At 37.1% G+C, this 14378-nt stretch overlaps 1 protein-coding gene across 6 annotated transcripts in view; it reads right to left on the bottom strand.

The window, feature by feature from the left end:
* Window positions 1-14378, bottom strand: part of PPHLN1 (periphilin 1) — a 150281-nt gene that overhangs the window by 101549 nt on the left and 34354 nt on the right. For all 6 annotated transcript variants that reach the window (XM_007454870.1, XM_007454871.1, XM_007454868.1 and 3 more), the window contains one exon: window positions 12431-12492. In XM_007454870.1, coding sequence (XP_007454932.1) covers window positions 12431-12492 — 62 coding nt within the window. The remainder of the gene's footprint in view (window positions 1-12430; window positions 12493-14378) is intronic.

The raw sequence follows: 14378 nt of genomic DNA, 5'->3' as shown, positions 1-14378 counted from the left end.
TTTCCCTTCAACCTATAAATATGCTCAAATTACTGATCAGCTAAAAAAAGGTTTTAGGTGATCTCCCTTTAGCCAGTGTCATTCTCCAGCTAACAACACTGCCTACTTTCCATCCCAGTTAAGTATTTTTTAAAAAGTTATCCACCCAGGCTGAATCCAGCCCCTTCACATGTCATTCATCCTGACACTGCCAAACCCAAGAGATATTTTAATCTTTATATCACTCAGTTGCATTAGACATAGGTGACCCATAATATCGTTTAAAAAGCTTTATTTTCCACCACTTCCGTAAAAGTGTTCCCTGGGGTTCTGACCTTAGTCCACTGCTCTTGTCTAACTATACCTTCTCCTTGGACAACCTCAATTTTGAATGCAGCTCCTCCTTTGAAACCATTCCTCCTATACTGCCAATCTCAGATAATGGTATTATTACATGCAGAGTAAACAAACAAAAAATCCAGATATGCCCCTCTTTTTTTTATATAATTTATTTTACTTATTGATTTTTGGCTGCATTGGGTCTTCATTGCTGTGCGTGGGCTTTCTCTAGTTGCAGTGAGTGGTGACTACTCTTCGTTGCGGTGCGTGGGCTTCTCATTGCGGTGGCTTCTCTTGTTGCGGAGCATGGGCTCCAGGCGCACAGGCTTCAGTAGTTGTGGCCCTCAGGCTCTAGAGTGTAGGCTCAGTAGTTGTGGCACACGGGCTTAGCTGCTCCGCGTCATGTGGGATCTTCCCGGACCAGGGATCAAACCTGTGTCCCCTGATCCAGGTTCTCATCGCTGTCGTCGTCTTCCGTGTCTGAGTCGATCACAACGCGGCCTTTCCGCTTCTTTACCATCGTGGTCCCCCGGCTCCCATGCTGGACGCCGCCCGGACTCCAGATATTCCCCTCTTCTTTATTCCCACATCCAACAACCACATCTTGCTGATTTTTCACTTCCTAAGCATTTATCAAATTTAACCCTTTTCCTCCACTCCAACTCCCTTTCTCCAATTAAGATATTCATGTTTCTTATTCTATCTCTAGTGCCATCTTTCTTTTTTTTTTAATTAATTTATTTTTGGCTGTGTTGGGTCTCTGTTGCTGTGTGCGGGCTTTCTCTAGTTGCAGTGAGCAGCGGCTACTCTTGGCTACGGTGTGCGGGCTTCTCATTGCGTGGCTTCTCTTGTTGCAGAGCACGGGCTCTAGGCGCCCAGGCTTCAGGAGTTGTGGCTCGCAGGCTCTGGAGCACAGGCTCAGTAGTTGTGGCGCATGAGCTTAGTTGCTCTGCAGCATGTGAGATCTTCCTGGACCAGGGCTCGAACCCGTGTCCCCTGCATTGGCAGGCAGATTCTTAACCACTGCGCCACCAGGGAAGCCCTAGTGTCATCTTTAAAAGTCATCCCCTACACTGAAGACAAGATACAACCTGCGTTACTGTAGCCCCCCTCTTTCTACCAAGCTAAAATTTTTCAGTAGTTCCCTGCAGTTAACAGAATAAAACCCAGACTTCTTAGTTATAGTTTAACCCACAGTTCCCCAGCTCTTACATAATCACCTATTAATAGCTCTACACATCATGCTTTACACAGCTTTGCTCATGCTCTTCCCTTTGCAGGAATATGGTCCTTGTTACTCTTTTTCTGATTAACTCTTACTTTTCCTTCAGGCTCTGTTCAAATTATCCACCCCTACCAGAAACTTTTAATAAAACCTCAGTACAGGATAAGTGCTTATTTGTCTTCAGCACTTGATGAAACTTCAGCATGTATTATATTATGCTATGTACTTGTGCATCTATTTCACTACCTAGACTGTAAGTCAGTGATACAAACACAGTGGCCTACACATAGTAAACACTCAATAAACATCTGTACCCCTGAACTAAATAGAAAAAGATGGGGCTTCCCTGGTGGCGCAGTGGTTGGGAGTCTGCCTGCCAATGCAGGGGACATGGGTTCGAGCCCTGGTCTGGGGCGATCCCACATGCCGCAGAGCGGCTAGGCCCGTGAGCCACAACTACTGAGCCTGCGAGTTTGGAGCCTGTGCTCTGCAATGGGAGAGGCCGCGAAAGTGAGAGGCCGGCGCACCGCGATTAAGAGTGGCCCCCACTTGCCGCAACTGGAGAAAGCCCTCACACAGAAACGAAGACCCAACACAGTCATAAAGAAATTAATTAATTAATTTTTAAAAAAAAGAAAAAAAGATGTTATACAGTATTTTTCTCCATCAAACAGATTATCACCTAAGAAGATAAAATAGCTATAATAAAATTAAAAATTAAATCTACTCTTTTTAAAAAATCAATATGTATGAAATACTTAACTAAATCAAAATTTTCCATATGTGAATGCAGGGAAAAAAAAACAGTATTTAAAAATAAAGTATAGTGACCACTTGGTGACACTCTTGTTCCATATTTTTAGATATTATTTAGTACTTTAAATAAATTCCATCCTAAGGTTTATTATAAGACCTCATAAGTACAGGGGGAAAAGTGACTGTTAAAAATAACCTCATTCTATCTAAATCAATAAAGTATGACATGTTTCTTGAATACAAAATGAAAAAAATCCTAACATATTCTGAATTTCATCTACAAGTGTGTTTTGAACAAATAGATAATATAATCACTGAGTAAATACAGAACCAAGATTAGTAGGTGATGATACCCTTGAAATGTAGATAAATTACCAGGTATGTGGCTCTATTAAATAAGCAAGTGAGGGAGGGGATATGGGGACATATGTATACATATAGCTGATTCACCTTGTTGTACAGAAGAAACTAACACAACATTGTAAAGCAATTATACTCCAATAAAGATATTAAAAAAAAATAATAAAGTGACAAGTGGGGGGTTGTTGCATGAGGATGATAGAAAACTTGATACATTCTCTTTTCCTCTGTTAGCTGTTATTTCATCCAGTTGCTTCCAGTGATTCCACAGTCCCATTAATAAAATATATTTGAATATAAACCACTAATACACACACACACACGCGCTAGATTTATAAAGTATGTAATGTGCTACAATATGAAACACATAAAACAGAACGTTCCACTGCCAGTAACAGACCTGTGGAAGATGGTGTGAAAGCAAGGCACCCCAGTAGCAGCCAGTGATGGCAATCTGCAAAAGGAAGGTGCTGAGGAGTATGAGAAGAAAGACCGACAGGGTCAGAGGATTAACTATGTATAGGAATGTAAGCAAATATATTGAGGGTGCTGGTTTCAGGTCTGAGATCAGATTTTACTCTATTTACAAGCTAATGAGTTAGACTGTTACTGTTTCATGGATGCCTGCAGAAGACACAAGACTCTTGGGTCAGAGACAAAGTACTTAATACATCAGCACAGCAAACAACATAAGCGCTGGCACATTTGCATCAGTTTCCCCAGGTCCCAAGTTCCACAGGGATGATGTGATATGAGCCCAGATGGATGCACATGTCATGGGTTTGGTTCATAACTGAGGAACACTGAACTTGGGGAACGCAAGTAAAAAACCACTATTTTTACCCCAAGTAATAAGCAAGCCTGCTCTTTGACACAGAGGGTGATATTACCTTATCCTTCAAGAGTGCTTGCTCACTACAAACTCAGCTCTGAGAAATAATATGGATAAAAAGTGATCAGGGCCTTGCACTCCTGGTGTAACTTGGCCAGATGTGTAGGAGTGCAAGAGACCCATGGAGGACTCTCTCTACCAACAAATGGAAGCCAGGTTTGTCACTGATGAAGAAGCAGGGTAAAATATGGAAAAGATGAAAGGATACTGCCATGAACTCATATATGTAAATACTGTATAAAAATAAATACAGATGTAAAGGTGTGTGTGTGTGTGTGTGTGTGTGTGTGCGCGCGCGCATACATGCACGCACCTAGTGTCCAGATCTTGGTTATAAAAAACCACTCTCCACTAAAGAGAACCTGTGTTCCTTAGAGAAATTGCTGATTTTAGGGCCAGGGCAGGGAAAGTATAAAAAGGACCATGAACATCTTTCAGCAGAAATAATCAAAAAATGAGGTAGATAAGTCAAAACAACACAGGTGATCTTAATTTGGCAATAAATTCTTATATGACACAAAAACATTAGCAACAAAAGGAAAAATAGATACATTAGATTTCATCAAATTTAAAAATTTTGTACATCAAAAGTGGACATTATCCAGGGCTTCTCTGGTGGCACAGTGGTTGAGAGTCCGCCTGCCGATGCAGGGGACATGGGTTCGTGCCCTGGTCTGGGAAGATCCCACGTGCCGCGGAGCGGCTAGGCCCGTGAGGCATAGCCGTTGAGCCTGTGCATCCGCAGCTCTGCAATGGGAGAGGCCACAACAGTGAGAGGTCCGCATACCGCAAAAAAAAAAAAAAAAAGTTTTGGAAATAGTGGAGATGGTTGTACAACACTGTAAATGTAATTAATGCCAGTGAATTGTATAACTGAAAATGGTTACAATGGCATATTTTATGTCATATATATTCTACCACAACAAAATATTTTTTTTAAAAAAACACAGAAGTTACTTTGAAGGGATTCACACTGGCCAAATTTGGGCATCAAAATAATAGTGGCAACAGATTATACCACAAAGCACAAAGTTTTGTTTTTTAAAGGGGCTGGTGGAGAGAAGAGAAAGCTCTTCTCACAACAGAATGCCTGCATAATAAATACAGAAAGAAGCACCTAATTATAGAATCACCCATTTAAAAGCATCTCATTAATAATTAATTCAGGCAAGAAATATCAATGGATGCTAAAACTAGGGGGTGAAAGTGGGAGGAAGAATGGCATAATCACATACTTTCAAAGTATCTCCCCACAAACACTAACTTTAAGGGAGGAGGCTAACTTCACAGTGAAGAAATTTCAGGCCCCATCTTAATCAAGTGATAAAAGACAACAATACTAATAAGGGGACAAATCAACAGCATGTGCAACCTAACAGGATGCAATACAAAGAACACAGCATCACTTCAGAAACTGCATCAGAAAAAAATGCATAACCTGGGTCTAATCACGAAGAAACAATAGAAAAACCCAAATTGAGAAACATTCTATAAAATGTCTGTCCTGTATTCATTTTGCCAAAAACAACCATAAAAATCAAGGAAAGACTGAGAAACTGTTCCAGATTAAGGAAGTCTACAAAAACATGACCCATGAGGTCAGATAGATCTTTTTGCTATAAAGTGCATTACTGGGGCAGTGTCGGAGACATTAATGGGGTCTCTGGTGAAGGATTACAGGAATTCTTTGAATTATTCTTGCAACTTTTTTAAATTTTAAAAACTGTTTCAAATAAAATATTTTAAATGTTCTAATATTTCCTTCCCACAGTAAGGAATTATTATGTATACCCCACTGACAAAAACAAAAACACTGACTAGCATGGTTCTCCTAATTGCTCAGAATATTATTCTCTTACAAAAATACACAACTACTTTCTTTGTCTGGTTTACAATGCAGTAATTTTTTCCCCCTAGAACAACAACTATTTTCCACTCACAAAGTCTTTTAGGTAGAAGCTCCAGAAAGATGCCAGCCAGTAAAAGCTATAGCTTTTGTGATAGTGTAAAATGTGAAATGTTACTGAAGACATCCAGACATCAAGTGAAGGTACAGGAAGGTGCTGAAGTAGAAGCACTTTCTACTCCACTACCCTGTTTTATTTTTCTTCATAAAAATTATGTTTTGTTTTTTTATCTGTTTACTATCTATAATCTATACTAAAATGTAGGCTTCGTGAAAGTAGGAGCTTATTGTCTCCAGAGGCTAGAAGAGTACCTGACATAGTAAACACTTACCAAATGAATGAATATACCATATAAAATTAACTCTATACCCTGAAAAGAGAATATACCTTGCTTTTTTTCCACAGTTAACATTTATTAAATGATTACTATGTGACAGGCATGGTAAAATATGCATTGTATGTGTAAAATCACTTAATCCTTTTTTAAAGTTGAAGTATAGTTGATTTACAATATTGTGTTAGTTTCAGGTGTGCAGCATAGTGATTCAGTATTTTTGCAGTTTATATTCCATTACAGGTTACTTCAAGATAATGGGTATAATTCCCTATGCTATATAGCACTGGGCTGGTCAAAAAGTGCCTTCGGTTTTTAAGTAAAAATAAAAGACACATTTTTCATTTTCACCAAGAACTTTATTGAACAACGTATTCACCTTTTTGTTTCACTACCTTCTGCCATTTTTCAGGCAACTTCATAATTCCATCTTCCCAAAATTTTTTATCTTTTTGAGCAAAGAACTGTTCCAGGTGCCTTTTACAGTCTTCCAGGGAACTGAAATTTTGTCCATTAAGAGAATTTTGTAAAGACCAAAATAAATGGAAATCTGAAGATGCAACGTCTGGTGAATATGGCAGATGAATCAGAACTTCCCAGCCAAACTGTAAGTTTTTGCCTGGTCATTAAAGAAATATGCGTTCTTGTGTTATCCTGATGGAAGATTATGCATTTTCTGTTGACTTATTCCAGATGCTTTTTGTCAAGTGCTGCTTTCAGTTGGTCTAATTGGGAGTAGTACTTGTTGGAATTAATCGTTTGGTTTTCCAGAAGAAGCTCATAATCCCACCATATACACAACATCACCTTCTTTGATGAAGACCGGCCTTTGGTGTGGTTGGTGGTGGTTCATTTCACTTGCCCCACGATCTCTTGCTCCACATTGTTGTACAGTATCCATTTTTCATTGCCCGACACAATTTGTTTTAAAAACAGAACGTTTTCATTACGTTTAAGTAGAGAATCGCATGTGGAAATATGGTCAAGGAGGTTTTTTTCGTTTTGCTTATGTGGAACCCAAATATCAAAGTGATTAACATAGCCAAGCTGGTGCAATTGATTTTCAATGCTTGATTTGGATATTTTGAGTATGTCAGCTATCTCCTATGTGGTATAATGTTGACTGTTCTCAATTAATGTCTCAATTTGATCCCTATCAACTTCAAATGGTCTACCCGCGAGTGGAGCATCGTCCAGCGAGAAATCTCAAACACGAAACTTTGCAAACCACTTTTGACATGTTCAATCAGTCACAGCACCTTCTCCATATACTGCATAAATCTTTTTTGCCTTTCAGTTGCGTTTTCACCTTTCTTGAAATAATAAAGCATAATATGCCAAAAATGTTGCTTTTTTTCTTCCATCTTCAGTATTAAAATGGCTACATAAAAATTCACCAATTTTGATGTCTTTTTTTTTAATGCACGCTGATATGACAGCGGTCAAAATTGTTTCAAATGAAGTTAAAGACAACTAAGTTTACTAGAGCCATCTTACGGAAAAAAACCGAACGAACCTTTTGGTCAACCCAGGATATAGTTGTTTTTTATCTGTTTTATACTGATACACAGTAGTTTGTATCTGTTAATCCCATACCTCTAATTTGTCCCTTCCACCTTCCCTCTCCCTTTTGGTAACCAGTTTGTTTTCTATAACAGTGAATCTGTTTCTGTTTTGTATATACATTCCTTTGTATTATTTGTTAGTTACCACATTTAAGTGATACAGCACTTGTCTTTCTCTGACTTATTTCACCTAGCATAATATTCTCTAGGTCCATCCATGTTGCTGCAAATGGCAGTATTTCATTCTTTTTTTATAGTTCAGTAATATTCTATTGTGTATATATATATATATATATATATATATATATACATATATATATATATTACCATGTCTTCTTAATTCATTCGTCTGTTGATGGGCACTTGGGTTGCTTCCATGTCCTGGCTATTATAAATAGTGCTTCTATGAACACTGAGGTGTATGAATATATCCAGAAAAAATTCAAAAAGAAAATATCTTATTTTAATGCTCATGGTACAGATAAGAAAACTGATCAACTAATGATCAATGAATTTCAAACAGTAGAGTAAGAATACAGGCAACATTCTCTGATCACAGAATAACTAGAATATACTATGTCAGAATCAGTATAAAATTGCTACATATTCTGAATCAGTGGGATACAGTTACAACAATGCTTAAAGGAAATTTCAAAACTTTACTTATGTTAATAAATAAGAAAAACACTTCACAAGGGTAAGAATGGCCATCAACAAAAACATCTACAAACAATAAATGCAGAGAGGATGTGGAGAAAAGGGAATCTTCCTACACTGCTGGCAGGAATGTAAACTGGTATAGCCACTATGGAGAACAGTATGGAGGTTCCTTAAAAAACTAAAAATAGAACTACCATATGACTCAGCAATCCCACTCCTGGGCATATACCCAGAGAAAACCATAACTCGAAAAGATACATGCACTCCAATGTTCACTGCAGCGCTATTTACAACAGCCAGGACATGGAAGCAACCTAAATGTCCATCAACAGAGGAATGGGTAAAGAAGATATAGTACATATACATACAATGGAATATTACTCAGCCATAAAAAAGAACAAAACAATGCCATCTGCAGCAACATGGATGAACCTAGAGACTGTCATACTGAGCGAAGTAAGTCAGACACAGAAAGACAAATACCATGATATTTATGGAATCTAAATCTTATATGTGGCGTCTAAAAAAAAGGGTACAAATGAACTTATTTACAAAACAGAAGTAAAGTCACGGATGTAGAAAACAAACTTATGGCTACCAGTGGACTGGCGGGGGTTAAATTGGGAGGTTGGGATTGACATTTACCATACTATATATAAAATAGATAAGTAATAACAACCTGCTGTATAGCACAGGGAACTCTATTCAATACTCTGTAATGGCCTATATGGGGAAAGAACCTGAAAAAAAAAGAGTGGATATATGTATAATTGATTCACTTTGCTGTACACCTGAAACTAACACAACACTGTAAATCAACTATACTGCAATAAAAATTTAAAAAATAAAATATAAAAACTGCTTCACCAATGAGAAAGAAAAACAGGGCTTCCCTGGTGTCTCAGTGGTTGAGAGTCCGCCTGCCGATGCAGGGGACACGGGTTCATGCCCCGGTCCAGGAAGATCCCACATGCAGCTCAGCGGCCGGGCCCATGAGCCTGGCCGCTGAGCCTGCGCGTCCGGAGCCTGTGCTCCGCAACGGGAGAGGCCACAACAGTGAGAGGCCCGCGTACTGCAAAAAAAAAAGAAAAAAAGAAAAGCAAGAAAAACAAATTAAACTTGAATTAAAATATTAGATTTTTTAAATGAAAGCTAAGTGTTTTAGGCTTTTAGAAAGCAAACTGGAAACATCTATTAAAATTTAAAATATATATGCCCTTTGACCCAGAAACTCCACTTTTGGCAATCTATCCCATAGAAACCAAAGTACTGTTTCTTAAAGATATTATGTACTCAGATTTATTGCAGCACTGTTTTGTATTGGAAATAGCATGAATATTCATCAACAGGTGAACAACTAAATTATTTGGTATAGCCACAAAATGGAACATTATTTGGCCACTAAAAAGATTCAAATTAAAGGTAAACCAAATAACTTGGAGGGATTTTCACAAGCCTCTGAAGGAGAAAAGCAACTTAGAGAAAAGTGTGTGTAACATGATCTCATTAACAAAAATCAAATACCCCAAATGCCTATGAATATGGAGAAAAGTAGAATATACACCAAGCTGTTAATATAGCTGTTAAGATTGAGGAGTCACATATATGATTTTATTTCATTTATGTAAAATTATACACAGGCACAGGGAAAAAAATGCTAAAAAAGACAAAAAGAAAAAAGATAAAAACAGAAACTCTTATTTTAAACACTGAAAAACAACAGAATTAAAATAATCCAAGAGCTGTTTCAAAAAACAAAAGAGCTGTTTATTTAGGGAGAAATATAAACCATTAGCTAATCTAACCAAAAGCTGTGGTTTTTTTTTTTAATTTTGCTTTTCATATTCAGGTCTCTAGTATATCAGATTATTTATGTTGACATGCCAGGCTTCCAATTTCACATTTTTTCCCCCCAAACGGATAGCAGTTTGTCCCAGTACTATTTATTAAAAAGTTCATTCTTTCCCCATTTGATTTTTAATACTACTAATATCCTAAATTCCTTGACATATCTAGGTTTGCTTCCAGATTCCCTATTCTATTTCACTGTTTACATTACTACAGCTTTAATAAGTTCTGATATATGGCATATTCAGTCTTCACATGTTTTTCAATATCTAGGTTTGCTTCCAGATTCCCTATTCTGTTTCACTGTTTACATTACTACAGCTTTAATAAGTTTTGATATATGGCATATTCAGTCTTCACATGTTTTTCAATACTATTTTTGCTATTTGGCCCTTCACTCTTCATATTAATTTTAGAATCAGTTTGCCAACTTCTATGCAAAAAAAAAAAAAAAAAATCCTGGAATTTAGACTGGAACCACATTGAATTCACATCTGAATCTGAAGAGAAATGACATATTTGTGATACTGTCTCTTCATAGCCAAGGATGCTATGCTGCTCCTTTTATTCAGGACTTTAAAATGTTCTTTAGAAATGACCTGTAATTTCATCCAAATAGGTCTCACACACTTCAGTTAAATTTATTCTTATTACTCCTTATAGTTTTCATACTATAGTATCTTTGTAATTAATTAATTTATATATATATATATATATATATATATATATATATATATATTTTGGCTGTGTTGGGTCTTCGTTGCTGCGCAAGAGCTTTCTGTAGTTGCAGCGAGCCGGGGCTACTCTTCGTTGAGGTGCGTGGACTTCTCATTGCGGTGGCTTCTCTTGCTGCAGAGCACAGGCTCTAGGCGTGTGGGCTTCAGTAGTTGTGGCATGCAGGCTCAGGAGTTGTGGCTTGCGGGTTCTAGAGCACAGGCTCAGTAGTTGTGGCGCATGGGCTTAGTTGCTCCATCGCATGTGGGATCTTCCTGGACCAGGGCTTAAACCTGTATCCCCTGCATTGGCAGGCAGATTCTAAACCACTGCGCCACCAGGGAAGTCCCTGCTATAGTATTTTTAAATTTCGTTGTCTAATTTATGCTGCTGATAGTTGATTTTATTATACTGAACTTTGCTATTATCCTAGTAGTTCTATAGTTTATAGACTCCTTTGGATTTTCTGCATAGATAATTATACAATCTGTAAATAGTTTTGTTTCTTTCATTCTAACCCTTAACCTTCATTTTTCTTGTCTTACTGAAGGTGTTGAGACCACCATTACCATAATGAATAGAAGCAGTGAAAACAGGCATTATTGCTTTGTTCTGGTTTTAAGGAGAATGCTTCTAACTTTACCATTCAGTATAGCAAACGCCTGTCAAATAAAGGAAATTCTCTTCTATTCCTAGCTGGCTGACAGTTTTTATAATTACTGAGTGTTAAATTTTATCAAAGTATTTTTCAGCATCTATTATCTCTGTTGCTTCTTTTGAGAGAGGCAGTCTGCCATGAGTTCTGAACGTCCTTGTACATGCCTGCCATACATACCAAACTGAAAGACCTAACCATCCAGTGATACTGAAGAGTTTCAGTAACTGGTCAAGAGACAGTTCAACAGGTCAAGGTGACCACAGCATAATTACCATGTGACTGCTTACTCCCTGGGAAAGGACTGGCTTGCTTCCTGATTGCCAAAAGGTACCTAGCACTTAACTCTGGGTTCCTTAGATGCAATGCATAGCCACCATCTCTGCCAATCACATCACCCTGTGGGACCTGGGGGCAGGAAACCAATACTGCCATGCTGATGCCCCTTCTGTCTGCTGTGCTATGAGTAATTAACTGCCCTGCTCTTATCCACTGAATCCAGCTGTCTACTTCTGGCACCTATGGAGCTGTGGCAGTTACTCCTTGCCATTCTCCATGAGTTTGGGGTTCTTGTCTGACAGTCTATAAGAGATCTTTAAAAGGCTCCTTTTACAACTTCCAACACTACCAGAGCGAAATCATTAAAAAAAACTATCAACCTGGTTAAATATGTCCATCTTTTTTTTCTAACTATTCTATCAAATGCCTCTATTAAGTAACCAAAGCTAATAATGATCGAAGTCCTTCGAAAATGCATTTTCCCAACAGAACTTAATTGATCAAGATAAAGCAACTGAGAGATGCTTTTTAATAGGAGACAATTTATAATGACTCAAATATTTTCAAGAAGGATACTTCTGGAAAAAATGCCTTATTTTCTAATTAAGCAAATACATACCTTATAATCCACATGACTCACTAAGAATAATTAAATAATTAGAGAAGAATATAACAAGAGTTTAAATATTTTTAAGTATATATTTTTACTGTCAATTACAAAATGCCAAGAGATACAGAACACTAGCTATTAGTGCCATTAATATATTACACAGTCACAAAAAGAATATAATGCTAGTTGCTTTCAAAGTTTTAAGTCCTATTAAATATTTCATTGATGTGCCTTGAGGTTAGATTTCAATAGCAGACATCTCAGTGAGGCAAATATCAAAGTAATTATGTTATTTTTATCTTTTTACCTGTATTCAGGCTGTCGGCTTGCAGAATGATCATCTCTTGTCCACCGATAGCCAGATTCATCCTATAACAGAAAAACGTTACTTAGATATTCATTTACATTACTTTGGTCAGGTAGGGTATATATGTATCTAACAGAACTACTGGAAACTAGTCTCTAAGACCAAAATAATATGAGGGCAAAGACACCTTTCTAAATTTCTCTAAGTTTCAAAGGCATAAAAAAGTAAAAAGGATACCGCAAGTCATCCATTTCAACAACTAATTTGGTAGTCTGAGAACCTGTGGTACTATTTATCTCTAGTAAAATACTTAAAGTATTTCTTTGGTAGGCCCAAACAGCCTTCTTACCAGAAGCACATGCCAACATTCACAACATAGAAAGTCTGTTCGAGAACAAAGGTTCAATTTAAATTTAGCCAAGCACACACTTCTCAACCTTTCATTTTATTCTTCGTCTGTCAAGTTTGCTCAGCAATTTTCATATTCAAGCCCAATGAAGAACTTGTCACTTTTCCACTCTTCTTGTTCAAGTTTCCTTTTCTCAACCTACCTCCCATTAAAAACCACAACTGGAAACAATATAATAAGAAATCAATACTTACTGATAAGCTATATTAGAACAAGATGTGGCACTAAGTTTAAAATTAATCAAAGAAAGCACAATTTGTCCTCTAAAACAAATTTGGAAAAGGTACATATAAAAGAACCACATGGTAATCCATACTCAATTACTTTAAAATTATACAAAGAACAATGTACAATCAGCTGTCCATACCCACAGGTTCTGCATCGGCTCAAAAATACTGGGGAAGGGGGAATTCTAGAAAGTTCCAAAAAGCAAAACTTAAATTTGCTGCATGCCAGCCACTATTTACATAGCACTATGTTGTATTAGGTATTATAAATAATCTAGACACGATTTAAAGTATACAGAAGATATGCATCGGTTATATGCAAATACTATGCCATTTTATATAAGGGACTTGAGCAACCTCAGGTTTTGGTATCCTGGTGGGTCCTGGAACCAATCCCCTGATATCGAGGGACAACTGTAACATGTGCATTACCTACAATCAGAAACACTGATTCACCTAAAATAAATACCATCTTCATCCTCCTCTTTAGCATCACGTACTCTTTTCTTACAGAAGTAAAATTTATTCATCATTTTCCTTCCCAACATTAAACTATTAAAAAACAAAAGAAAAAACTCAATAGCTATAATAGAATATTGGATCAAGTAAGCAGTTTGCTTTATACTAACTGAATTCTAGGTAAGAATTAGCGTCATGAGAATCCTAAGGATCTCAAGTGGGCCTGCTTGTTTGTTTGAAGAAAATTTAAAGAGAAAGTGTGTCAAGTGTGAATAAACACAATTTGTAACAATAGTAAAAAATATTATCGAGGCACTATTATGCTGCAAGGTTTTAGAAAAAAATACGGCTTCAAATTGGTCCAATGAATCCAAAATTCCCTGTCTACACTAAATGGCCACAGGGTTTTCCTAAGAGGGATAAAAACTGTTCATGCAAAGGCCAAACTGTTTCTCCTTGAGAATACCTGGAAGAATGGCTCTGATGGCAAAATCCAGTATTTCTAAAACAGAGATAACAATATAGTATTTACTTTTCAATACCAAACCCTTCTTCCTAAAGGAACAGCATGACATTTAAAATTGAACAAAATAAAAATCAATTCTATTGAGAAGTAAGGAAGCTATAACACCCCAAACTTAAAAACAAACACAAGAAAATATTGAATAGTCTCACTGCCACTTTAGAATTGTCAAGGGTCACAATGATGTGGTAGTAATAGGACTAAACTCCCATACATACTCATCTTGGGTAAATCACCTTAGCTCCATTTCCTCAGGTGTAAAGTAAGGAAACTAATTCCAATGGCTACTGTGAGGTCAAATTTATCATAAGCAATGTCTGAATACGTACT

This window comes from Lipotes vexillifer, unplaced genomic scaffold (assembly GCF_000442215.2).
Source record: "Lipotes vexillifer unplaced genomic scaffold, Lipotes_vexillifer_v1.1 scaffold707, whole genome shotgun sequence".
NCBI classification, from domain to species: domain Eukaryota; kingdom Metazoa; phylum Chordata; class Mammalia; order Artiodactyla; family Lipotidae; genus Lipotes; species Lipotes vexillifer.
This window is presented reverse-complemented; position numbering and strand designations above follow the sequence as displayed.